Source organism: Vicugna pacos, chromosome 16 (assembly GCF_048564905.1).
Source record: "Vicugna pacos chromosome 16, VicPac4, whole genome shotgun sequence".
NCBI classification, from domain to species: Eukaryota; Metazoa; Chordata; class Mammalia; order Artiodactyla; family Camelidae; genus Vicugna; species Vicugna pacos.
In genome coordinates this window covers 13,946,060-13,972,443 of record NC_133002.1, presented here as the reverse complement: position 1 = coordinate 13,972,443, position 26,384 = coordinate 13,946,060, and the positions used below count along the sequence as shown (strand labels likewise).

The window sequence follows — 26,384 nt, the reverse complement described above, 5'->3', positions numbered from 1 at the left end:
ATCTTTCAGGACAGCCACAATTTCAAATACTACGTTCCCAATTTTGGACCTTGAGATAAATTTTGGTTCTGGAAATATACCTAGGCTAAATTTATGCCTGTTGATCTTGACCAATTTCTTCGTATGTCTCTCTTGAGAGCTCCCTGAATAATGGGGATCTCAGGGAAGAACAGTTCCTAGACGCCTGGTGTCTGGTGGAGGCAATAGACTGATAAGCCATCACCGTGGAAGAAGGGCTCTGACCAGGGCCCCTGCCCTGTCTGCAGTCACCAGCCTTGACTCTCCCCTGAAGACCCCCAGACTTGCTGGCCAGCCAAGCCTCGAGGCATTCCCCAATGAGCTCTAAAACCCAGAATCTGAGGTAGGCATCATTCAACTATCATGTTCTCTGACTTCTGGAGAATATTACTGAGCAATCCTGTTCAAACATCTTCAGAGACCAGGTTAAAGTCCTGGAAAATGTAGAGACTTGATTTAAAGGGATGGTCAGATTTAGGGTGGACAGGAAACATCATACAACATAAAAGGTGTTCACATTCAAAGTAAGAATTTTAGAAATTGTGCTTGCCTAATGAAGTACATGCTGTCAGTTTCCAGCTCCTGTCAGAGGGTCCACAACAGCATCAGAGACAAGAAGGGATCTTGGGTAAAATTCTGCAAGCTTTAATGAATACACTCTATACCTAATTCTTGGTAAACCAGCTTCTTCCAAAATGAGGCTTCTGTTTTGTGTCTTTGGCTATGGTGCTGTTTCGCCTGCACATCTCCAAGGGCAACCTGAGTTTCTCTGCAGTGGCCCTCTCCAAGACTTCCTGAAACAGACTACTGCTGCTGAACTTAATTTTCTCTCTGTTCTCCTAACACCATATAATGAGTAGGCTACATTCTGGAAATTGGTTTTTTTTTTAACCCCGGTGTCTGGTTAACCCTAATCCTTTTTTCACTGTGTGTTCCCCAATGTTCTGACCTTTTTTTTCACTAATTAGCAGTGACAGATGAGTCACCCATCTTGCTGGCTCCCCAGAGGAAGAAAAAGCTTGCTTCTTTCATCGATTTGGGAGACCTTCAAGTGTCACCACATGCTCCTGGAAGCTTCTGTCAGAGGGAGGAAGGATCAATCTGAAAACCCAGGGCAGACAGAAGCTCCACCTGGGCAGCTGTCCAGCCACCCCCCACATCCGACGACAGGGACAGATGGGCCTCCCACAGCTTGGTGCTGACAGGCTTTCAGGAGTCCTGGCCATTGAGGCGGTAAATGTCACAGGTTCAGCAAGGGCAGGGGCTGGCCATCCAACACTGGCAAGGTCATCAGTTCAGCAAGGGATCAAGCAGCTTAAAGTCAAGGTGGCCCATGGGTGGCAACCAATGACCATGCTTAAAGCAGAAGTCAGTAACAAGGGGTCAAGATGAGGCACCTAGGGGGCCAGAGCAGGAGAATCCTGGGTGGTGGAAGGTCAAAGGGAGTCTGAGGCCTCTCACTCCAGCCCTCTAAACTTGTTCACCAAATAGAACTCCACAGGCGTTAAAGAACCTCAGGTCAGTTAATGGGATAAAGAACCATCTACAGAGTTCAGAAGGTTTCCAGATCTGTACCTGAAGGCAGGAGCTCTTTTTCCAGCACAAACAAAACAGGGATCAACATTTAGAGAATCTTTTTTTTTCATATATATATATATTATTATTATTTTTATATGCATATTATTTATATATACATATTTCATTATTGAAGTATAGTCAGTTTACAATGTTGTGTCAATTTCTGGTGTACAGCATGATGGTTCAGTCACACATATACATACATATGTTCATTTTCATATTCTTTTTCATTATAGGTTACTACAAGCTATTGAATAGCTCCCTGTGCTATACAGTAGAAGCTTGTTATTTATCTATTTCATATATAGTCGTATCTGCAAATTTTGAACTCCCAGTTTATCCCTTCCCACTCCCTTCCCCCCAGTAATAAGTTTGTTTTCTATATCTGTGAGTGTTTCTGATTTGTAAATAAGTTCATTTATCTTTTTTTTAGATTCCACATATAAGAGATATCATATGGTATTTTTCTTTTTCTTTCTGGCTTACTTCACTTAGAATGATAATCTTCAGGTCCATTCATGTTGCTGCATTATTTTATTCTTTTTTATGGCTGAGTAGTATTCCACTGTATAAATATACCACAACTTCTTTATCCAGTCCTCTATTGATGGACATATAGGTTGATTCCACGTCTTGGCTATTGTAAATAGTGCTGCTATGAACACTGGGGTGTACGTATCTTTTTGAATTAAAGTCCCCTCTGGACATATGCCCAGGAGTGGGATTGCTGGATCATATGGTAAGTCTATTTTTAGTCTTTTGAGGAATCTCCATACTGTTTTTCATAATGGCTGCACCAAACTACATTCCCACTAACAGTGTAGGAGGGTTCCCTTTTCTCCACAGCCTCTCCAGCATTTATTGTTCATGGACTTTTTAATAATGGCCATTCTGACTGGTGTAAAGTGATACCTCATTGTAGTTTCGATTTGCATTTCTCTGATAATTAGCGATATAGAGCATTTTTTCATGTGCCTATTGGCCATTTGTGTGTTTTCATTTGAGAATTCCTTGTTTAGGTCTTCTGCCCATGTTTGGATTGGAAGAGAGTCTTAATGAGGTGAGGTCCCAGGATTCGGTACAATTTAGGCTCTGTCCTTGAAACCCTAGTGCCCTTCTTAATGGGGGAAACGGGAAGCTTGATATCTATCTACAAGGACAGAGATTAAGCTCAGAGGCACAGGCGGCCCCTAAACAGACAGAAAGAAGATACAGATTGGCCTGTAACAGAAAAGTACATGGGGTCGATAGGTTTCATTGTGAGACAATATTCATAGTTTTCCTTTGGGTTTACTTTTAATCTTCAAAATACATATCATCATTATTACACTATTGCAGAATGTGTCACATTTTACACAACTAAATTCATTTCATTGAGATGTTTATCATATTTCTAATTGTTATGATTCATTTTTTTTCCTTCCTGGATATCTGGACATGGTGTTGACACACTGTGGCAAAACCAATGTGGTAAAAACAATGTGTATGCTCAGATATAATAATTTTTAATAATCATTCTCCCCCAGAATCTTCTATCCTAAAATGGATGGTATATAAACATTACGGTATTGATACTTGTGAAATTTTACTATGTGCTGGGCACTTGTTCAAGATATTTTACATATATTATCTCACTGGATTCTTGTCCTAAGAAGCAGGGGGCACTGTATCTCTCACTTTACTGATGAGGACCAGAAACATGGCTGAGCGCTTATACTAAAGGGATTTCTATACTAAGAGTTCAGGGATAAAAGTGAGCCCTGGAAAGCTTGTTCTGTTTTTGCTTCTTCCAAAGGCATCCCGGTTACCTGTCCAGTGTGTTGCTCTTGTGATGTGTGATCATCATTCCCGCCCATGAAAGTCTGGAAGCTCACTAGATCCGTCAGTCTCCTGAAGTGTGAGTCAAGAGAAAATTATTTATTATTAACTGTGCATTGTAATGCATCTCCTCAGATCAGTGCCAAAAGCATCACTTTGGAACTTTGTTAAAAAAAATCATATTTCCAGGCTCCACTTCTCAGAGAATCTGATGGGAGAAAGAGGCAAGAAATCTGGACTGGACACACCCTCTGTGTGAGCCTGATGTGCAGCTACGTCCAAGAAGCCCTGATTCATAGCAGTGGGTGCTGGGCATCTGTGCTCAAGCACTGTTTGCCAGTAAAAATATTTTGAGGCTACATAGCCACTATTTGTATACATATCTATGAATAAATGTATTATTTTGCCTACATATTCTATATTATAAAACATATGTGAAAATAAAAGTTAAGAAAGACTGAGGTAAGAATGAAAAAAATAACATTTAGAAATACCTATTTTACTTATTGAATAAAGTTCCCACTTAAAATGAGATTGAATAGGGATAAATTAGGAGTTTGGGATTAGCAGACACACACTACTATACAAAAAACAGATAAACAACAAGGCCCCACTGTACAGCCCAGGGAACTGTATTCAATATCATGTAACAACCTGTGACGGAAAAGAATCTGAAAAAGAATATATGTATATGTATGTACAACTGAATCACTTTGCTGTACATCTTACACTAATACAATATTGTAAATCAACTAGATTTCAATAAATATTTTTTAAAATGAAATATTTCATACCACCTTGGACAAAATATACGTTAAAAAAATGAGATTGAACAGGCCTCACTATTTGAGCAAATCTTGGTTTAATACACTTGTTATACAGAGATTTTTCTGGTCTGGTTCTAACTTCAGCTTATTTTCAACACTTAGTTTTAATGGTGGTCATAAATGAAACAAGAAAACTCACAAAATCTCCAAATGGAAAAAGTACATCATTAGCAGAACATATTCGTTTTCCAATACCATCTGCTAATTAAGCAATAATTTTTTAGTAAAACATGGCTACTAAAAAATTCCATATAGTGCCTGATAAGATACTATATGACCTGAAACATCACTGAAAATTATCTTTGTGTTCAGGATGTGTATATATATATCCTATATAATCTACATATATTTATAATTTGAATATATTTATTCTCTTTAATTTTTTGATTGTCTCTTAAGTGTTTAGGCATCCTAAAACTTCTACCTCATTGTTTATTTTAAAAGAACTAAAAAGTAAACTCAAAGTTCTACATTTAAGTATAACCATAAAATGTCTATTTTTCTTTGCAAGAGTTGTGTTAGGTACAATGGAGGCTACAAATATGAAAAACCACTTGGTCTTATTCTTTATAAATTTACATTTATGAGGGATAATATGATGAGAATACCAATAGCTAACGCTGAGATAGCAGAAGAGAAGTATAAACAAATGGTCATGAAAAATTGAAGGAGGGACCAGAAATCTTCCTCAATCATTGAAAATGATTTTTCCCTCCTGCAATTTTACATATAATTTGCATATATTTAATACTCTGTGTGTATATATACTATATATACACTGTTCCATACACATATATATTTATACTGGTATACATACTTCTATACACGAGTGTAAACATACACATATACACACACATGTAGATACATTTACACACGGTATATATATATAAAGTATATATACATATGTTTACATACAGTAAGTGTATTTACCATATATAAATATACACATACTTTTTTTGTTGCGGCGTGTGATTTTTGTCTCTAAGCTCCTTCTCAGGGCAGAATGTTTCCCATGGGTGCCCCAAGAGTCTAGACTTAGAAGTACCCTTGAGCCTTGTTATTCAAAGACCAACCTCTCCTCTGCTGAAGGATACTGTTTCATAGTTGTGCCTTCTGTCCCAGACAATGCAAGTTTTTTCCTCCCCAATGAATCATTCCAATCAGCATGTGAACATGCTATAAAATCTCCTAATTTGAATCATTTTGATTTTTTTCTTTATAGCAAAACTTTTTGAACGACCTGTCTGTCTGTTGCCCCGATCCTTCTCCTCCCACTCCACTGAACTCATTCCATTCAGGCTTTCTTCACTCCCAATACTCTTGACAAGGTCACCCATGATTCCCCGGTTACTAAAGCCAATGGTCCATTCTCAAGCTGCATCACAGACTTGATCACTAGCATTTGATCCAGTTGACGACATCTTCCTTGTTCTTCTTTGAGTGCTTTGTGCAGTTGGCTCCCAGGACCTCCCTCTCTGCCTTCCTCCTGCCTCAATACTCCTTCATCTCTTTCTCCTTCAATGGACCCTCTTTATCTCCTTGACCCTACATGTTAGTGTGTCCCATGGCTCACTCCTCATACCTCTTCTCTTCTTTATTTTCTCTCATTGTCTCAGGGTTTGGACATTTGTTATCTCTTCTGCCTGGAAAGCTCCCCCAGATATACACAATCCTTGCTCCTTCTGGGTCTGGGTTCAGGGTTGTTTTATCAGGGAGCCCTTCCCTGATCATAATTACACTCTGTCTCTAACACTGCCTATCCCCTCCTCACCTTGATTTAATTTTCTCCACAACGCTATTGTTACTCAACAGACTTAGTATTCCTTGTGCATTTCTTTATTGTCCAGCTCCCTCACAAAATGCAGGTCCTGTGAGAGCAGGGAGTTTATCTGCTTACAACTGTATACCCAGCTGTGGGAACAATACTGGGCACAGAGGAGGCACCTGATAAATACTTATTGAATGAGTGGTTAAATAAATAAATGGAAATAGATGACATCATTCCAATATTTCTTAAGCTGATGCGATGTCTCCCAACTTTTAAAATTTCTTTTTTGGTTGTTCAGTCTGTTCAGAAAGAAGGGAAGTTTCTTTTTTGCCTCAAGTTGCCAGTTTATACAGAAACTATGAAATGGCCAAGTGTCATTTCTATATCAAGAACTATCTGCCAGATATAGAGTTCTGAACCTGAGGTTCATGGGTTCCAAGGATGGACCTCAGGGCTCTCTGAGCTCCCTGAATTTGTGAGCAAAATTTTGTATGTAGATATGCATCTTCCTTGCGAAAAGATTTTTAGCCCCCATCAGATTCATGGAGGACTCTGTGGCCCAGTTAAAGCTTTCAAGTTACTGTTATCTTCCTTGGATGTTGATCAGCTAAAAGCTAACATGTTGAAGGTCAAAAGCCAAACCAGCTCACTTTTTGACTTTCTTAGAAGCAAGGCAACTTGGTGTTGGAAGTAACAACTTCCAGTGTCTTCTTCAAGTGTCTCTCTAAATGTTTCTAACAAATTATTACCCATGCTCTGCTCAGGAACTCGTAAAACAGCATTGTCATACAAGTCACCTTTAGAAACTTTCACCTGGGTTCAGCTGAAATAGTAGTTTTCACACAGTGGGTCTTGCTCAGGCGCTGGGACCTAGGAAAACACGCCGAATCCCTTTTCCACTGGCCAGTTTGTCAGATACGTGAAGACATCCTGACTCACCTGTCCCATCTTCCCCTTCCCACTCTGCCCAAAGTTTTATTTCTCCAGAGGTGTCTCCAATTCCTCCTACCACTGGGCAGGGTACTTCACCATCCTGGCGACTCATTTTCTAAATGGTCTACATTTTGCCAGTTGCCCAAAACTGAACACACCTATGACGCACACACACATACCTCCAGTCTCCCAGATTTGGATCTGATGCTTCTGCAAACACAGCTTGGTCCCACAAGATGTGTGGTCGAGTGCAGAGTGGCCTGGAAATGGCCAAGGCTGCAAGTTCGGAAACTGGTGAGGGCTTCAGCCGTTATCCTGGTTAGAAATGACATGGAAGGAGATAGGGCTAGAGGGGAGGTGTCCCAGAGATGGATACAGCTGTAAAATCACTGGACGTGGCCATCGTTGGCATGTGGGAAAGGGAAGAAGGAGAGGAAGGAGGCAAGGAAGAAGTCCGTGTTGAAGGAGTAAGGAGGCAGGGAGAGCGGATGGAGGGAGACAGACAAGGGACAAGGTGGGAAGAGAGGATGGCGCCCCACTGAACACCAACACCGAAAGGGGAGAAGCGGAAGCAGGGTGCCCAGGAAATGCAGAATAGGTAAGAGCTGGAGAAGAGACAGAGCAAGGCCGGGTCAAATGCCCCTGGGAGGCCAAGTGAGGTAAGAAGCGCCAGGATGAGAGAGACCCGGTAAGAACCGGGGATAAGGGCCGAGGGCTTCAGCTTTGGGTGTGGGACCCGGCAGAAGGGTCTGGAAAAGACAAGGGAATGACCTCTGCAGCCCTCGCAGTGCTTGGCCCATGCCTGGCCTAAACCAGGGGCTCATTAAACGTCTGTCTGGTGAGACATGAATGAACGCACGCACGAAGCTGCAGCCAACTGCGGGACCGGAGGCTGCAGGAGACGCAAAGCGGCCTCGGCCCCGCGGAGGCGCGGGGGGCGGGGCGACGCGGCTCTGGTGGCCAACCGGAGCCTGCGCCTCAGCCCCGCCCCCGCCCCGCCCCGCCGGCAGCCAGAGGCGCGCGTAGCCGCGCGTCTTCCGGAAGTGCGCCTGGAGCCGGCGCCGCGGGCCGAGGTGAGCGCGCGCGGGCTGGACAGGCCTGGCCGCGACCGCCCGGGGTCGGCCGTGGCGCCGCCCGCGTCCACGCCAGACTCGGCCGGGCCTCGGGGAGCGGCGGTCGGGCCGGCGGACGCACGCCCGAGCGCCTGGGAGCGCGTGCGGGACGCGGCGAGTGCGGGGGAGGGGCGGCAGGGCTGTGAGTGGACTTTAGGGTCGTGGAGACTCGGTACCCTGGACCCAGCTCTGCGTCCCTGAGCCTCTGGGTCCCGCCGGACTCCCTGGCCACGTCTCCGGACTGGGCCCGAAAAGGGCCCCTCCCTCCTGCCTTCCCGCACAGGCTGGAAATGAGCCTGGGCCAGAGGGAACGCGGATGGGCTGATGCCCGGGTCCGTCTCTCCCAGGGTGCTCTCGGCCGCGTGGGCGGAGGGCGGAGAAGAGCGTGGGCAGCACTGCGCGGCGCCTGGCAGGGCTTGGTCCCCTCCCTGGGCTCTGCGGTGCTAAATGCCTGTAGCTCCTGCTCCCCTTCAGGCGTTTGTGACAGCCCCCAAATCCGTCCCCACAAATTGTCAAACGTTTGCAGCTCTCTTCCCCAAAGTAAAGACGTGGAGAGCTTCCTGGGTTTGAATTTGGCTGCCACTAAGCTTCAGAGGTTTCCCACCTGTAAATTGTAATACAGGGTAATTGTGAGGGTTAGAAATGACTTGAACTGGGCCCAATATGGAGCCGATGCAGTCAGTGTTAAAAAGTTTAGACACTCGTTTAAAACGGTGAGGCAGACATTATTTAAGGGGACTACTATAGGGTTTTGAGGTATTGGAGAGAGAGTGAATACAACAAGGACAAGTGGGGATTTATAGCCAAGGTAGGGGCGGGTGTCAGTGGATGGGAAACTACTAAGAGGAAACATCTGGGTTGAGGGGGGATTCTGGGTAAGCCAACTTGACAGGAGTTTTGTTGAAGGCAGACCAGGGTGATAAGGAATTTGATCAAATACCAAGGGTAGTTACATACCAAGGGATGTTGACTTTGATCAGATATTAAAGGTAGGGGATTTTCCCTGAACTGGACTCGGCAAGTTTCTTGCTAAACGGGACTGGAACGGCCAAGGACAGAGTCCAAGGGCCAGTCCTAGTCAAAAAGATGACGCAGGAGCTTCACTAAAGTTTGTTAAGGAGACAGTCTTTTCAGTAGTAGGTGCTCTGCAAATGGTTACTTACATACGAGTGTATAGTAAGTATCCTTACCTAGATGTTATTTTAAAATTCATTCTAATTTGTTACAGCTTTAATAACAACTATACCTTTGGGATAACTAAATTTTTTTGATAACTGCAGCAGATTCTGATGAAGTCATTGAGATATCAACCTACAAACCATCTATAAAGTAATTTAATTATGAATAATTGAGGCATTTTTCCTATAATTATGTGAGAGTTTAATTGCTGGAATCAGATTTAAATATTTTATAAGATCTATAGTTTTCCCTAAAAGTACTTTCCCTAAGGGTTATCTGAACTGCTTCCTGCCTTTATTCAGGAACCAAGTAAATTTGAGTAAGTCTTTTGCTATCTGAAATATTGCTACCTGTTATTTGAAACTCAGGAGCCAAATAGATCTAGATAGTGAAGGATACATGTATCTTTATTAAAATTTTTAACATTTATTTAAAGCAATATATTTCTCTCTAAGCAGCGCTTTAGCAGTTGCCTACAAGTTTTGCTGTGTTTTCATTATCACTCAATACGTAAATATATTTTAATTTCCTTTGTGGTTTTTATTTGTCTGTTTGAGTGTAGGTTATTTAATATTGTTACTTAACAATTTCCATATATTGGGATTTTCTAGGTATCGTACTGTTAATTGATTTCCAATGTAATTTCACTGTGGTCAGAGAATCTATACTTTAAGATTCCACTGTTTAGAAACTTAATTATGCATATGGCTTGTTTTGGTGAATGTGTCATATGTACTTGAATGTGTATTCAGCAATTGTTGGGTCTAAACGTCAATTAGATCAAATTGGTTGATAGTGTCATTCAGATTTTCTGTATCCTGACTGATTTTTTGTGTGTGTGTGTCTATTTTTTCTATCAGTTACTGAGAGAAAGGTGTTAAAATCTACAACTGTGATCGAAGATTTGTCCCTTCAGATCTGCTATTAGGGCCTTACACATTTAGCGTTGTTTTGTGTTCTAGATGATTTGACCCATTTATTATAATGAAATGTCCCTCTTTTTCTCCCTGTCTTGAAGTCTCTTGGTGAGATACTAAAAAAGCCGTACCAGCTTTCACGTGTTTGCTATTTGCATGGAATGTCTTTTTCCTACCATTTTATTTCCAGACTATCTGTGTCTTTGTATATAAAATGTCTCTTGTAGACAGCATATGGCTGGGTCTTTTTTAAATCTGACAATCTCTAACGTATAGTTCAAGTGTTTAGTCCACTTACATTTAATGTATTTATTGATATGGTTGAATACTAGTCTACCATATTGTCTTTTTTCCCATGTGATCTTTCTTGTTTTCATTCTTCTCTTGATCCTTTCTTATCATATTACAGACTGTTTTAGTATTCCCTTTTTTGGCTTTTTGCTGTACCTCTCTGTATAATATTTTTATAGCTAGCAGTATGCATCCTTAAATTATCAAAGTTTAACTTATCAGAGTATACTTTAATATTATACCACGTTATAATTCATAATTCATATTTTTCATTTCCTGCCCCTCACTTAGCACCTTTACATTTCCTATTTGTCACTTCACCTGACACTGCTTCTCATTTCCTATTTTCTTTTTCTCAATTAGCGGTTCATAAATGTAATGACCTAACAACAGATTAATTCCATTTACTCCCTCCTGTGTGCTATTTTTTTACCTTTTACTTCTACTTATGTTCTGCTCACACTATTGCTATTTTTGCTTTCACAGTCAGTTGCCTTGTAAGGAAGTTAGAATAAATAAAAACAGTATTATATTTATTCACTCTATGTTTACCTTTTTTGGAGATCTTCATTCCTTTCTGTCGATCTGAGTTTTCCTTCAACTGGAAGAATGTCCTTCAGCAAATTTTGTAGTACAAAAGTCACTGGTGAAAATTTCTCTTAGCTTATTTTCTGAAAAATGTCATTATTTCTTTGAAAGGTTTTTTTGTTGGATGTGGAATTCTGGGTTGATTGTTCTTTCTCTAGAATTTGCATTTGGTTCTTTTTATAATTTCTGTTTCTCTATGGAAAGTCACTATCTCTTGTCATTAAACCTATATTATTTTTAGGTTCTCAGGCCATCTGGGGTTTCTCTTGACTGCTTTGTTCCTTGATTTTGAGTCACATTTTCCTATTTCTTTGTATGTCTCGTATTTTTGGATTATATCCTGGATATTGTGGATGGCACGTTGTAGATGCTAAGAATTCTGTTGTCTTCCTCTGAAGAGTGTTGATTTTTGTTCTAGCAGGCAGTTCAGTTACTGCCTGATTACCTCTGACTTCTGTTGGCTCAGTTTTAGGGCAGATCTTTGGAAAGCCCAAGGTGTTTCCCCAATTCTAACTGGCTCAGAATAGCCCAGTAGACTGGGTCTCCTCTGTGGATCTTGTTGAAGCCTGGCTTTAGGTTTATTTAGGGCAGGTTTAGAGTAGGTCTTACTCTAGAGCGTGGTCTTTACTCCTAACATGTGGCCTTTCTGGTATCTCAGGATGCCTTGAATGTTCATAAAGTTTCTCTACTGTCAGTGGTCAAAACCGCAGATGTCCCTCGTCCCTGATTGGCCTTTTGTATCCCTCTTTTGCTCTTAACCTGGTAGCAGCTGCTCTCTGTTAAACCTTGGACAGTTTCATCCTGCTGAGGTGCAGTCCAGTCCTTGGCCAAGGACTCACGGGTGATGGTGACAGTTTAGACGTGGTATTAGCAATTTGCTTTGTGGCTTCGAGTTTCCCATCTGTCAAAACAGAATAGTGTGTCCACTGATTTCAGAAGACCCATGGTTGGCTCCCACACATCCCAAGTGGGGCCTGTGAGTGTTGTCTGAAAGTGTCCGTCTCCTCTGGCCAGCAGTCACGCTCACTCCCTCTTGTGTCCCCGTGAGAGGCTCTGTGAAGACCTGGTTCTCCCAGGGACGACTCTATCCCAGAAGCACGACACCTGAAAGGACTTGCCAAGCCAGACAATGCCCGTCGAGCTGGGGCAGGCCCGAGTCCTGCTGCCACCACCCGCGAAGGCCGAGGACGCCCTGTTCTCTGGAACAGACGCCACCCCTCAAGGGGAGGCCTCCAGCCCTGAGACTGCACGCCAGCTGTTCAGGCAGTTTCCTTACCAGGTGATCTCTGGGCCCCAGGAAACCCTGAGGCAGCTGCGGAAGCTCTGTTTCCAGTGGCTGCAGCCGGAGGTTCACACCAAGGAGCAGATCCTGGAGATCCTGATGTTGGAGCAGTTTCTGACCATCCTGCCCGCCGAGATCCAGACGTGGGTGCGGAAGCAGCATCCCGGCAGCGGGGAGGAGGCGGTGACCCTTGTGGAGAGCCTGAGGGGAGACCCCCAGAGGCTGTGGCAGTGGGTAAGCAGAGAGTGTGATGATCTGTGAGCGGAGCACAGGGCTCCTCTGGGGTCTTAGCAGGTGTGCTGCCTTTTGTCTGGCACCAAATATGTGGGGTTTTCCACATCAACCACCAACTCTCCAATTCTCTGATCCCAAGCTGGTGTCCTACGATTCGATTCAGTTATGACACTAACTCTGGCTGGCTCCCAGGTCCTCTTCTGGGCACCCTGTCCTCCTGGCACTTCTGTGATTCACCAGCTCTGAAGCTCCCCAAACCCCACAGTTTAGGAGTTATTATGGAGGCTTCATTACTTAGGCATGACTGGTTAATCATTGGCCATTAGTGACTGGAAATCTCCAGCCCCTCTTTCTTCCCCAGAGGTCAAGGGCTGTGGCTGAAAGTTCCAGCCTTTTGATCACCTGATTAGTTCCTCTGGTGACCAGCCTCCATCCTGAGACTGTCCAGGGCCACCAAGAGCCACGTCATCAGCATAAACTCAGGTCTGGCTAAAAGGGGCTTATTATGAATAACAGAGATCTCCCCGTCACTCCTGGGCTTCAGGAAATTGCAAGGGTCTGAGGCGCTCTGGGCCAGGAATGCAGGACAAAGACCAAATATGAATTCCTTATTGTACTACCTCAGTGTGTCCCCACACGTCCCCTAATTCTGAGACTCTCTGTGACCCTCAACACTTTTTAGCCATTAGGGATTGAAAATCAAGTCTCCTAGCCCATTCCATTTTTAGACCAGAATGTTTGAGAAGTTGTTCCAAAGACGTCTGCGCTTTAATTGGTGGAGACCGTCCAGTAGAGACAGCGTTAGTTGCTGGTCTGTCTCGAAGTTCTCCCAGGCCCAGTTCAGGCCTTGGCTCTGGATGTGTCCCTCACTGGTTCCTGCTGGGCCAGAAGTAAAGACGGGGCTTTCCTTTCCCTGCTCCCCATCCCTGAGCACTGCCTTGTGACGGGTTCTGGAAGGCGGGCTGTGGGTCTTTCAGAAGCACTCACTCTGGACCTTTCAGTGAGTAATTCGTACGGTGTGTTCTCCAGATCCGCATCCAGGTCCTGGGACAAGAGAGCCTAGCAGAGAAGGTGGAGTCTGCCGGCTGCCCAGTGCGGGCAGTGGACCCCCACCTCGAGGTGCCTCAGGAGCTGGGCCTTCAGAACGCACCCTCCGGGCCCGGGGAGCTGCTGAGCTGCATCGTGAAAGAGGAGAGTGACGTGGAGCAGGAACTAGGTGCGGGCCGGTTATCCGTGGGGGCGTGTGCGGTGCTGCCTTGGAGAAGCTGGGGGATGGTGGCTAGGAGGCCTGAGCGGGAACTGAGGTGATAGTCCACGCAGGTGGGGGTATCTCTGGAAAGTTCAGAAACAGGGTAGACCTTCAAGAATCACTCTGACTGAGAGATTCAAAGTCTGCAGTTTCCACCACATTATGAAAGGGCCAGACCTTTTGGATTTTGGTTCTGAGAAAGGAGGTGGGAGGAAATGTGGGTGAGGCTGTTTGGGAAGTTGGAGGGAGCTGCAGCTCATTAGGTAAACACACGTGTTGAAGTCGTGGTTCTCACGTGGGCAGGGCTGTGTCTGTGCCCTCTGGGGAGTGGCTGGGGGACATCTAGGTTCTTCAGGCTTCCTGTTCCTCCCCTCAGCAGCGCCTGCGTCCCCGCCTCCGGCCCCCCCCAAGGAAAGGCTCCTGGGAGACCAGGACTTCGGAGCCTCCCTCCTCCAAACAGCACCTCAGGTGAGCTGGTTCCCCGCTTCTCTCAGGCCAGCACCACGCTTTGCCGGTGTCAGTGGTCGGGGGGTTGAAGGGGGAAGCGTTCTCCGAGGTGGAGGAGACAGGAAGGATCAGGGATATGTGTGGAGTGGACCCTGAGTTTCGATTAGGCAGAATGTTTCCTAATTGTCACCTTGAATAATAGAATCTGGGCCCTCGAAGAAGTTTCTGGATGAAGCAGTCTTGTCTCTTTTATTATCTCTGGGTTGTGCTAAGGAAAGACTGCTAGTTCACTTCCCAGTCTAGGCCTCTCAGGTCGGAGTTAACATCTGACGTGAGGCAGGTCCTCCTCCCCCCACTGACTTCCGGGGGTGGGGCTGGCAGATGGTCAACTGTGCGTGGTTGAGGGTGCAGTTTGGCCAGTTTGGGGACATGATACATACACACACGTGAAGCCGTGACCACAGCCACGACGGTGAGCGTGTCCGCCACCCGCAAAGGCTTCCTTTTGCCGTTCTGTTGCCCCCCCCCCCCGCTGTCCCTCGACTCCCCCCAGTCCTGGGGCAGCTCTGCACCTGCTTTCTGTCACCTTTCAGTAGTTTGTATTTCCTGGAATTCGACTCAAACCGGAATCATGCTGTCTGTACCCCATCTTTGCTCTTCTGCAAATGCTGTATTTTTCTTGCTTGCTTTTAGTACTTTCTCACTGATGGAACATTTTGACTGTGATGAGCCTTGGAGTCATTTTCTTCATGTTTCTTGTTCTTGGGGTCCACTGAACTTCTTGGATCTGTCGGACTACAGTTTTTATCAAATTTGGAAAGGTTTTGGCCCTAATGTCTTCAACTGCTTTTCCTGCCTCCCCGCCTTCTCTGCTTCCTTGGCAGCTGTGAGACCACACACACGTGGGGCGTGGGCGTCCTCATGTGTCTGTACGTGTCAGGGCCCCTCAGGTTGTCCCACACCTTCCTGATGCTCTGTTTTAGTCTGTTTTATTTTGTACAGTCTCTTTTCTTCGTCTTTTTTATTTTGTACAGTCTCTTTTTTCATGTCTTCAAGTTCACTCATCTTTTCTTCTGCAGTGTTTTATCTGCTGTGAACCCCGTCTAGGGTATTTTCCACCTCAGGTGTATTTTTCATCTCTAGACATTTGGATTTGGGCTTTATCATATCTCTCATGTCTGTACTTAACAAGTTCAGTCTTTCCTCCAGCTCCTTGAACATATGAAATAGGTTTACAGCATCTGCATTAATGTCCTTGTGTACTAATTTATCACCTGTGTCACTTCTGAGTCAGTTTCCGAGGATGATTGATCTCATTGTGAGATATGCTCTCCCGTTTCTTCGCGTGCCTGGTCACCCTGACTGCGTGTCAGGCACTGTGAACTGCACTTTGCTGTGGACTGCATGTTTCCCCGTTCCTGTAAGTGTCCTTGAGTTCTGCTCTGGGGTGTAGTTAAGTCACTTGGACACTGTTCTGTGGCACCAGAGAAGCCTTTAGTCTAGGGCTAACTTTTCCCCTGTACTGAGGAAATCCTCTACCTGATACTTCTTGATGTACAGTGTTTTCCACTCTGGCTGCTGGAAATGTGTACCAGCATGTACAGTACCGTGTGAGCCCTGGGGACCGTACCTTCTGCTTCTCCGGGGGAGATCTTTCCTTGACTTGAGGAGGACCCTCCACACATCCTAGAGCTCGCTCTCGGTGTAGCTCCCTGACTTCGGTCTTCTGCCTGCTGACTCTAGCCCCCTGGCCTCCCCAGACCCTGGGTCCTGCTCAGCTCAGCTCAGCGCAGGGGGGCTGCCCCTCCGTGCTGCTCTGGGTGCCCTGTCCAGGCAGTAAGTCTGGGCAGCCGTAGGGCTCACAGGGATCTCTGCCTGCTCTGCCTGACGTGATGTCTGCAAACCTTTGTTTCGTGTATTTTGTCCCCGTTTTCAGTTGCTTTAGCAGGAAGGTAAATCCAGTCCCTGTTACTCCATCTTGGCTGCAAACAGAAGTCTCAGGAACAGGTTTATCTTGATTATGAAGTGAACAGCTCTGAAGAGTTGCATTTGACAAAACAGGTTTTCAGGCACCTGGACACCTTAAACATTGTTCCAAACGTCTGGGGAACTCTGCTTGGTACCTTCCTCATCAGGTACTTTAGGGTGAAGGTGAGGGCAGGGGGCCAGTGTAGGTGTGCTGCCTGCAGCGTGAAGCCAGGCCCAGCTTCAGCTTTCCAGGCTCAGACATTTAGGGGCCAGAGGGCAGCTTCGCAGTTCCCCCCTCCTGGGGCACAGGGTGGGGAGGGGAGGGGAGGGGAGAGGCCTCTTTAGTGACTCAAGGGGGTCCTCCTTCCTGCTTTCGACGTCCTCAGAAACCAAGCGGTTAGGCAGGAGGTTACTTGGTGGAAAAGACTTAGGTATTCTGTCAAATACTTCAAGCCGACGTGGAGGGTTATTGTTGCTTCTGTAGTAAATACAGGGTATCCCTGTGACAGGTATGTACGATTTCTCAACGTAGTTTAGCCAGCAGGGTTAGACATTACCTGTGCGTCCTGTAACGACGTCGACTGGGACCTGCTCTGGGAAGCTTCACGTCAGAAGAGTCCAGATGCGCGCTCTCTCTCTGTCTCTCTCTGTCTCTCTCTCTCTCTGTCTCTCTCTCTCTCTCTGTCTCTCTCTCTCTCTCTCTCTGTCTCTCACACGCACACACACGTATGTATACATGTATGTAATATATAAATCAGTTCCCTGTATATAGCCGATAACTGATAAATAGTCACTCAACCCAAACAAACAAAAATCATCTGCACTCAGTGCCCATATCCCTCCCCAAACTGACCAACCACTATTTGCATCAGAAGGACCTTGGTGTTTGATGGAGCCTTGTGTGAGTGAAGGGGATTTTTGAATACACGCAATCACGTCCTAAGTCAGGCAGCCGGCGGACGGCGGACGGCGGACGGCAGACAGCGCAGGGCATGAGGGCCCAGGGTGCTCGTGCTCCCATGACGGAGCCGGAGACTCTCCCCAGACTCCTGGTCCCCTTCCTGTGTTTTCAGACTTTCGGAAAGGAACCCAGAGGTGGCAGTGTCCCCAGTGCCCACAAGATGGTGCTGTTTCCACATAAAATTGAGATGATTTCCCCCATCCAGCCTCCTCCTTGTCCTTCCAAAATAGGAATTTAGATTTTTTTCCCCTGTGAGAAATACGAGAGAAAGGGATGCTGGCTGTAGCTGGTGTCCTGCCTTTTAGGTAAAGGGTTTCAGTCACACACCCTGGCTTCTTGGCAGCTCCGGGAGTGAGCGTGCGTGGCTTCTATCTGGCAGCACGCTGTCCAGAGACTCATCGTTTGTGGTGGTTGAAAGGGCTGATCGTGGCCCCAGGGGGCTGTGGTGGCTCTGTTCGTTCCTGCCTTGGGCCGTACTAGGTCGCTGGTATTTTGGCGCTCGTGGCCTTGGCCCTGCGTCCAGCCGCCAGGCCGCTGGGCAGGTATCACGGCGCTTGGCTCACCCAGTCTTTCTCTGCTGGCGCCGAAGCAAGGGCCGGGTGATCTGACCCGGAGGGCTGAGGCTGCCTGGGGTCAGCAATGTCTGCTCAAGCTGGTTGTTTCCAGGAGGTTGTTGAGGTAGCTTCATTCACTGAAGACTAACAAAATAAGCTGCTAAAAATTCCTACTTTAAAAATATATTTCAAAATTAAAATCCGTATTAACAATGTGGTTATAATCAGTAAGTAAACATATAAAAGTCACTTTCCACCTTTTCACTTTTTTCACCCTGAAAATTTAACCCCTTCTTTTCTTCTTCTTCTTCTTTTTTTTTTTTTAGCTTAGTATCTGGTAATTGAAGACCTTGGTGTCTCCCTTCTCTTTCAGGCCCCCACCCCACCCTGCCCCTTGATGTACCATGCGCAGATCCGTGTAGGATGGGCCTGGCTCCTGTGGTGCCTTGGTGGTGACAGGACGATGTCTCGTCCCTTCCTCCCCCCATTCCTGCTCCCTGTGGCCTGGCTGCCCATTCATGACGTAATGGATGGCTGTCAGCTTTGGGGTTCCTGCAGGGTCCCTTAACTCTCTCCGTGAGCCCGTGGGGTGGGGTGGGTGGCACCCACGGCAGTTACAGCCAGAGTCACAGCGAGACCACGTGCCACCTACTGGTGACGTATCAGCTAAGGGTTTTATGTCAGCCCGACGACATGTATGAGTGCCTGCTCTGTCCTGGGCAGGGCCCTGGGGACTGAGGAAGAGCAGTGGAGAGTCCTTTCCTCCTGGTGCTCAGGTGCCAGTGAAGGCAGCTCTTCATTACATCCATGTGTGTGTGTGTGTGTACACACATACAGAAATACTGAGTGAACTGTGAGGAATGCTATGAGTGAAAAGTACAGGGCGCTGTGAAGACAGATGAATTGCGTTATTTCTGTTGAACCTCCTGACAGGTTCTTGAGTTCAGTAGTATCATCAGGTGAGGGCGGAGGCCCGGGAAGGCCGTGCTCAGGATCACGCGGCTGGACAGTGGCAGAGCGGGGACTTGAATCCTGGTGTGTCTGACTCCGGGGACAGTGCTGGTGGTCAGCCTGCTGTACACACCCAGGTCCTGGCGGTCGGTGCCCTGGTGGTGAGGGAGGCTGAGATTTGAATTCCCCAAAGTTGACCCAAGTCGGACGGCCTCCCCAGTTTTGTCTCCAGCCTCGGTCCCACGGCGTAAGAAGGGCATGTTTGGGGCGTAACTGAGGGACACCCTGCTGTGGAGACGCCATCACGTTCCTGCCCACTGGGAGGAAAACTGATCTGCTATTCAACCGAAAACTCAGAGCTGTCGGGAGGCTCCGTGCACGTGTGGCTGCAGCCTCTCTGCCCCAAGTCCGCTGGTCCTCGTTCTGACTTCATTCTGGACTCTTCCCACCTTTGTGCTGATTTGCACTTGCTTTTCCAACAAATCCCTTTCTTAATTTCTTTCCTTTCCCTCTTGAATTTCCAGATTTTAATGACATACAGGGATGTCAGGCTCCTACTGCTCAGAGACCTCTCCTCTAAGCACTGGAAGTTAGACAGAAGGGTGGACAGTGGAGAGCGGGCTCCTGCCTTCTCTCTGTTCTCTACTCTCAAAACACAACTGAAAAAAAAAATTGGAGCTTAAAACCTAAATGTTTTCTGACCGTGGCAAGAAATGCTGAGGTCGGGACTGCAGCTTTCTCCTTGGCTTCTCCCCTTGAGCCACTTCCCCTGGTTTCTCAGGTCATCTGGTGACCAGGGTCCAAGGCCCATTCCTTTCTTCTCAGCCTCCTACAGGCGGGGGGGGGGGGGGTTCCAAAACCTTCGCTAGACTCACGACATTGTATCTTTTTCTAGGAGCAGTGGAGGCACCTGGATTCCACTCAGAAGGAGCAATACTGGGATCTCATGCTGGAGACCTACGGGAAAATGGTCTCAGGTGAGGGTGTGGGCCAGCCCGATGGAAGGGGTGGGAAGACGGTGGAACGCCTTCTGTGTACTCTCAGAGACAGCTGCCCTCCTTGACGTCCCCTGGGTGAAGGACATCACTAGCGGCAGGGTTGGGAGCCGGGGCGAGTTGGAGACAGCAGAGTTACAGTAAGAACTCCCTTGTGCTGAAAGTATTCTATGCGCCCGAAGGTGCTGTGGCTCCTTACACACAGTAACTCCTTTAACCTGTGGGCTCGGTGATGGTCTTCCTATTTTTTTAAGATGATTAAAGTGAGCATCAGATCCGGTCCCCTGCTCATAAGTGCTGAATTACAGTGAACTCAGCTACCATGGGTGATCTGACCGAGTGCACACTCTTTTCTGCTAACCCAGTCCCTGCCGACCACTGGCGGGGTCCCAGTCACGACCCTCTCACCAGCCTGCCAGGTGGTCTGACTCCAGCTGCCCAGAGTCTCCGTCTGTGGCCTTCACTTCGTCTCCTGGTCACCTTGTGGGCACCGGCGTCTTAGAAGCGCCACACACCCCTGTGAGATGAGCTGCCTGTGTGGTCTCCAGAGCGTTCGTATCTCCTCGATGCTCAGGGCACTCCTTTGAAAAACCCAGCGTGGTCCCCAGTCCTCTCGTTCATCCAGGCGCACGTATTCTCTCTCTCTCTCTCCCAGGCATTTCCAGTTCTGAGCCCGACCTGACTTCTCCAACCGCCTGCGGGGAAGAGCTGGCAGGACCACATCTGCGTGTCGGTGAGAAGATCCCAAGACCCACCTGCACAGGTGAGTGACCCCCTGTGGGTCCAGAGCCGCTCCTGACCTCCCGTCGTTGGACTGCAGGTGGCAGGGGAGATACTGGGACTTGTTTCTGTGACATCGGTTATAACGAGCCATCGTCTGGCCAGTCCAGTCTGAGTACCGAGGTTGGGTCTCCTTGTCGCTGGCTGTCAGGCTGTTGACACGTGTACTCGGTCATGGAAGAAAGCCCCCACATCGGATCTGCTGCCTTCACTCCTGCCTGCTGTGACGGCCCTCCTTCTCAGCGGGAATTAAGATTAGTATGGCTGAGACCCATACAGATACGGCTCGAGTCCCAGTATTAAAAAAGATGGTCTAACAGGGCTGTCACCTTCCTGACAAGAAGGTTCACGGTAACTGGACTTTCTTTTCTCTGGTTATGGTGAATGGGAACCAGCCCACCCTCAACAAAATAAACAAGGCCGACAGGAAAGCACTTTTTAGCTCATCTCCATGCACCTAACTTACCTTAAACAGCAGCAACAACAGATACTTCATACAAATCGCGTATTTGAAGACTGGTGCTAAGAACTAGGAAAGTTGTTCTGTTGTAAAATAGCAGGCGCCCTTTGCCTTCTGCACTCTTCTAAAAACATCGCAGCCATGTGAAATCAGCCGTCACCCCTACCTCCCTGCACACCCGGACACACACACACACATTTTCACGTCTACCGAGGACCCCAGAGCCATGGAGGAGGTGAAGACCGAGGGTGGGAGCTGTGCGACAAGCCACTCTTTCTCCCCAGTGGGGTCTGAGGGGATTAAGTATTTTTCTTTGCTCATATACACAGAGCAAGCATCAATTTTAAGCAATATATTTATCATAATACTATTTCACAAGGATGCCTCTAGAACAGTATTTTTCAAACTGCATTTCATGAATAATTAGCAGGTTGTGAAAATATTTTACAGGGTTTCAACCAGCATTTTAAAAAGCAAAATGATAATATTGAACAGAAAATATCAGAATGCAAATATCAACTATCAGCTGTCGGGGTGGGTAGCATTTCAGGAAATTTTTATTCTGTATCTGTGCGTCTACACTGCATTCCAGTATAAAATTATTTCTTACCATGTGTAGCAGACAAAAAAAGTTTGAAAATGCTGCTTTAGAGGTTGTTGCCGTAAGCTTTTTGTTTTAATGGGCTTTATTTTTTGGAGCAGTTTTAGGTTCAGAGCAGGAGTGAGAGGAAGGTAAGGGATTCCCGCGCAGCAGGGGGTTATTTGTGTGTCCAGCTCACTGACTCTCCCTGTGACCACTCATTCTTATTTTTCCCCTTTTTTTTTTTTTTCTTTTCCTTCATTCCCCGCTGCTGACCATGGTCCCATCAGATCTTACCTTGAGCCAGACTGTGGAGAGTGTATGAAGCCAGCCCGCCTTGATAAGGCAAAGAAATGCCGCCGTAGGTTCCTGAGAGAGGATCTGAGGGACAGGCTGAGGAAGTGGCAGGCGCGGGACGCCTGGGAGCGACCCTAGGGGCGGCGGGTGCAGGAGTCCAGGTGTGCAGGGACGGGGCATAGTAACAAGATGGGGAGGGACCGGTCCGGTCTGGAAGGTGCACACGGTAGCCCTCTGCCGGATCTGGGCTCAGACCAGGGGCGGCGGTCCCAGGAGAGAGTGGACGTGCTATTTTGTTTGACCATATGGAAGAACAGCTCATAGTTAGAGCAGGTCAGCAGGGCAGTGAGCCTCAAAAAGCCTTTTACTCGTACCGTTAATCAAAACCCCGAAGGACTGAACAAGTGTGCACAGTTGGCCCTCGAACAGTGTGTTTAAAAAGAAAGAGATAGACGGGATTTCAAAATTGTAGAATAAACAAGACTATACTGTGCAGCATAGGGAAATATACACAAGATCTTATGGTAGCTCAGAGAAAAAAATTTGACAATGAATATATATATGTTCATGTATAGCTGAAAAATTGTGCTCTACACTGGAATTTGGCACAACATTGTAAAATGATTATAAATCAATAAAAAATGTTAAAAAAAAAAGAAAGGAACCACAGCTTCTATACATAAAAACAACCCCAAACAAAATTAAAGTAGTAACTAAACGGTGAAAAACTTTTTATGAACACGACAGATAAATGATTATTTTTCTTAATAGAGAAGGAGTTAATGCAAGCTGGTAAGAGAAAAGTGACTTTCCCAGTAAAATAAAACGGACAGCAGCCTTGGAGTAAGAAAAATAACTCATAAAGGTGAAAAAATACTTGATTAATAACTAAAGAATTAAAATTTATACCCATGGAACACCGTCATTCCCCAGTCTCAGTGGCAGATACCTGCGCCACCGAGTACTAAGTCCCGGCCACGCGCCCACCCTCTGCTCAGCCTCCCACACCAGAGGGTGGTGCGGTCATTCCGGAAATCAATTTGCCAGCAGGTGTCAACACCCTTAGTAACACCGTTCTTGCCTGCTGGCACAGTAATTCTACTCTGAGGAACCTCCTTTAAGGTACTGATCAAAAACGTGGGAAGAATTTGTGAAGAAAAATGCTTATCACATCATTATCTATAATAGCAAAATAAACAACTTAGATTCCCACAGTAGGAGAACTCTTAAATAAATTATGCATTTACAAATATTATTGTGTTCATGGCAACATCTCCACGATGGGCGATTATTCAGCTCTTTAAAATGATATTTATAAAAGCTTCTTTAAGACAAGAGGAAGTACCTTTGCCATTTGAGAAGAATATGTTCTAAGGCTCGGGGAATTAACAAGTTCAGGTCTGGTTCTCTAGCAGATTCCCCGGGGCTGCAGCCGATAATGTGAAAGACACTAATATAGGAGAAAGGCAAACAGCTTCTTCAGAGCTACAGGAATAATGTATTTTATAAAAGCTGAAGATAAATTCTGCCACTAAAATGAAAATCTTTACTACATGCATCATTAAGTAGTAATAACCAAAAAACCTAAGTTATGAGGAGAAAAACAACATCTAACTGTTATGTGAGTTAATGAGGCACAAGTGAACGCCAGGTTCAAGCGCAGACTGAGGGCTTCACTTCCGCCCTGCGGCCTCGCCGTGCTTCACAGCCACAGTAAAGTGACATATTAGTGCATTTCAGGAATTGTGGGAGGGAGAATCCACGTGAAATTGATGAATCGCATAGACAGACACACACGTACAAATGAAAGACTGGAAGGAAACGCATATTCGGAGCTGTCGGTATGACTGAGGTCGATCTGGTTTTCTTTCGCATACCCTTCAGATCGTTTTTGGTGGTCATACTTCTCTTTTCTGTGTGAACAGATGAAAACCAGCACTTTTTTAGCGCAGCCCTCTCACATCCCGTGCGTCCCCTGGGCCTTCAGCAGCGCTTGCCGCACACCGCGGGGCCTCCGCGGGTGCTAAGTGCCGGTGCTCGCTGCCCTTGGCTCCAGAGCTGAGTCACAGTCTGGATGCCACGAGCTGGGTGCCCGGGGCTCAGCCTGGATGGTGTTTTCCTTCTTTGCTCACTGATGCCCTCTTGGGAAACAGTGTTTTATGATGACCCTTTCTTTGACATACGAGCTAGAAAATAGGGCACAGCCCTGACTGAGCTGTTCCGCATCTTCCTCCTCCTTTCAGGGGACAGGCAGGAGAATGACAAAGAGAACATAAACTCGGAGAACCACAAAGACCAGGCGCCTCAAGCCTCGGGAGAGCCACCCTTCCAGGCTGCCCTGAGCGGCCTCTTCGGTGAGGATGAGTCGAAATGCTTTGGAGAAGGCGAGAATCTCCCCGAGGCCCAGGAGAACCTTCAGGGCGAGGGAACCAGGGGCCAGCTCTCCCCTCAAGACAGGAATCCTGGGAAGCAGCTGGGTCCGCGCCTGCCGCGTCCTCACCCTGGAGAGCCGTCTGTGCCCTGGCCTGAGCAGAGGAGGGAGGCCTCCCCGCGCGCGCAGCCGAGAGCCGCCATGGCCCAGAGACTCCCCACCTGCCGGGAGTGTGGGAAGACCTTCTACAGGAATTCGCAGCTTGTTTTTCACCAGAGGACCCACACCGGAGAGACGTACTTTCAGTGCCCCACCTGCAAAAAAGCCTTTCTGCGGAGTTCCAACTTTGTGAAGCACCAGCGAGTCCACACGGGAGAGAAGCCCTGTAAATGTGACTACTGTGGGAAGGGCTTCAGTGACTTCTCGGGGCTGCGCCACCACGAGAAGATCCACACGGGAGAGAAGCCCTATAAATGTCCCATCTGCGAGAAGAGTTTTATTCAAAGATCCAACTTTAATAGACATCAGAGGGTTCACACAGGCGAGAAACCCTATAAATGTTCCCGCTGCGGGAAGAGTTTCAGCTGGAGCTCCAGCCTGGACAAACATCAAAGATCCCACTTGGGAAAGAAGCCCTTTCCGTAGCCAGGCTCTCTCGGCCCATTTCTGTCTCCTGGTCCACTTAGAAATGCTTGACTCCATCTGGAGAAACTCGCTCTCTCAGAAGACACCCCTGTTCTCTCGCTTTCTCGTGGACTGGACAGGAGAGACTAGAACTCTGTTTTAGACTCAGAGGCACCTCGGCCTCTGCACTGGACTTCACGCAGGTTTACTGTCTTGCTTCTGCATCAAGAGAAAGAAAAGTCTTCGTTTTTCAGCGCCTCTCTTCCCTTGGGCCCTTGGGGGGTCCCGTTTTAGTTAGGAGCGCTCTCTGGGAGGAGTCTGCCGCCCCTGGGAAGGACCTCGATCAGCCCTGTGGAACCGGGGCTCTAGAACAGGTCTCCTGTCACAGGGAGGGGCACAGAGGCCGGGGGGCTCGCGCGTGATTGCTGTACGGGTGCCAAGCTAGCGTCAGGTATCCCTTGTTTCCGGTAACCTTGGTAGCCACCCCCTGCCTCATTTGTGCCTGACTAACCCCAGGTGTGTGTTCTCGCAGGCGCCCCGAAGTGGCCGCTGGGCCCGTCGGAACCTGCATGCTTACCCGTCGGCTGAGCCGTGCGGGGGAAGTGCCGACCCGGTGCCAGGGCCGGGCGCTCCTGGGTCCTCTGCCTATGCCCACCCCCCGCTTGCTCTGGGGCCTCCAGTTACCCCCCTTTCTCCTGGTGTCCCACTTACACCATCATTTTTGCCGAAGTGTCTGGTGTTGTAAAGTTATCTTCCTTATCTCATTTGGTCTGTGCGTGCAAGGAAGAAGTCAATAGTATTGATCCAATTTGTAGTGTGTCTGGAGGTTTATTAACACATCTATCTAACCTGTCCACTTGTCCTTGTCTTCAAAAGTTCCGTGACCCAGAGTGCCCTGCTCTCGTACAGTGAGACTTCCACCTTCCTTCCATCTTGGTCCTCCTCTGCCCACTCCTCACTGTTCTCTGTGAGGACCAGGAAGGATGATGCCAACAAGGAGGCAGAGCCATCTCCTTGGAAACGCAGGAACTGTAGGCAAGAAACTGCAAGTTGTTGGCTGACAATGGGAAGGGCATTGCTGCTTGATGAGAAGAGAGACAGAACTCAAGCTGGAATTCCTGGATTCCAGAGGAATTTGTTAACTGTCTTATAGGCATCCAGATGAGGAATAAGGCCCTTCTTCCCAGGGTGCAGGACCCACAGGGTAGACAGCAGGAAAATCATGGTGGAATTGGCATTAGATTCTGTATTCTTGTAGCAGAGGTTTTTAGGATGGTGGGATTTTCTGTTTTAAACCTGGACCCACAGCATCGGCAGTTTCTTAAGACTTACTGACTCATGTATCCTGAAGGGTAGGGTCCAGCCATCTTTGTTTTAACAAGTCCTCAAGGGTTTTCTGATGCCTGCTCAAGGTTAAGAACCACTGTTCTACACAGTAACCAACCCAGAAATAGTCCAAGGATACGTGGGAATAACGATCCTAAAAGGAATGCTGAGCCCTCCCAGACGACTTAACAGACACCCCACCCCCCACCCCACAGAGCCCTTTAAAACTCATTGAACCTGTAGAACTCTTTGGGCATCCAGTGAAAATCTGTTCCA

General features: G+C 47.1%; 1 protein-coding gene and 1 long non-coding RNA gene across 4 annotated transcripts; one reads left to right on the top strand and one right to left on the bottom strand.

Moving 5' to 3' along the window:
- Nucleotides 1-3,164: 3,164 nt before the first annotated feature.
- On the bottom strand, nt 3,165-7,771 carry LOC140686487 (uncharacterized). The gene is made up of 3 exons (XR_012060341.1): nt 7,714-7,771; nt 7,122-7,257; nt 3,165-3,486 (listed from the first exon to the last, which is right to left on the bottom strand). It is a non-coding gene; the product is annotated as an uncharacterized lncRNA (long non-coding RNA).
- A 224-nt stretch (nt 7,772-7,995) lies between these two features.
- Nucleotides 7,996-26,304, top strand: ZNF18 (zinc finger protein 18). 3 transcript variants are annotated; one of them, XM_072940758.1, is made up of 7 exons: nt 7,996-8,015; nt 10,094-12,545; nt 13,575-13,761; nt 14,171-14,262; nt 19,571-19,652; nt 20,326-20,433; nt 24,031-26,304. In XM_072940758.1, the coding sequence occupies exons 2-7, from the start codon at nt 12,159-12,161 to the stop codon at nt 24,801-24,803; spliced, it is 1,629 nt and encodes a 542-aa protein (XP_072796859.1). In that variant the 5' UTR covers nt 7,996-8,015; nt 10,094-12,158; the 3' UTR covers nt 24,804-26,304. The 3 variants fall into 3 exon arrangements, with proteins under 3 accessions (XP_072796859.1, XP_031530673.2, XP_015104937.2); XM_031674813.2 differs by lacking the exon at nt 7,996-8,015 and having other exon boundaries at nt 8,023-12,545; nt 14,174-14,262; XM_015249451.3 differs by lacking the exon at nt 7,996-8,015 and having other exon boundaries at nt 8,023-12,545.
- Nucleotides 26,305-26,384: the final 80 nt, after the last annotated feature.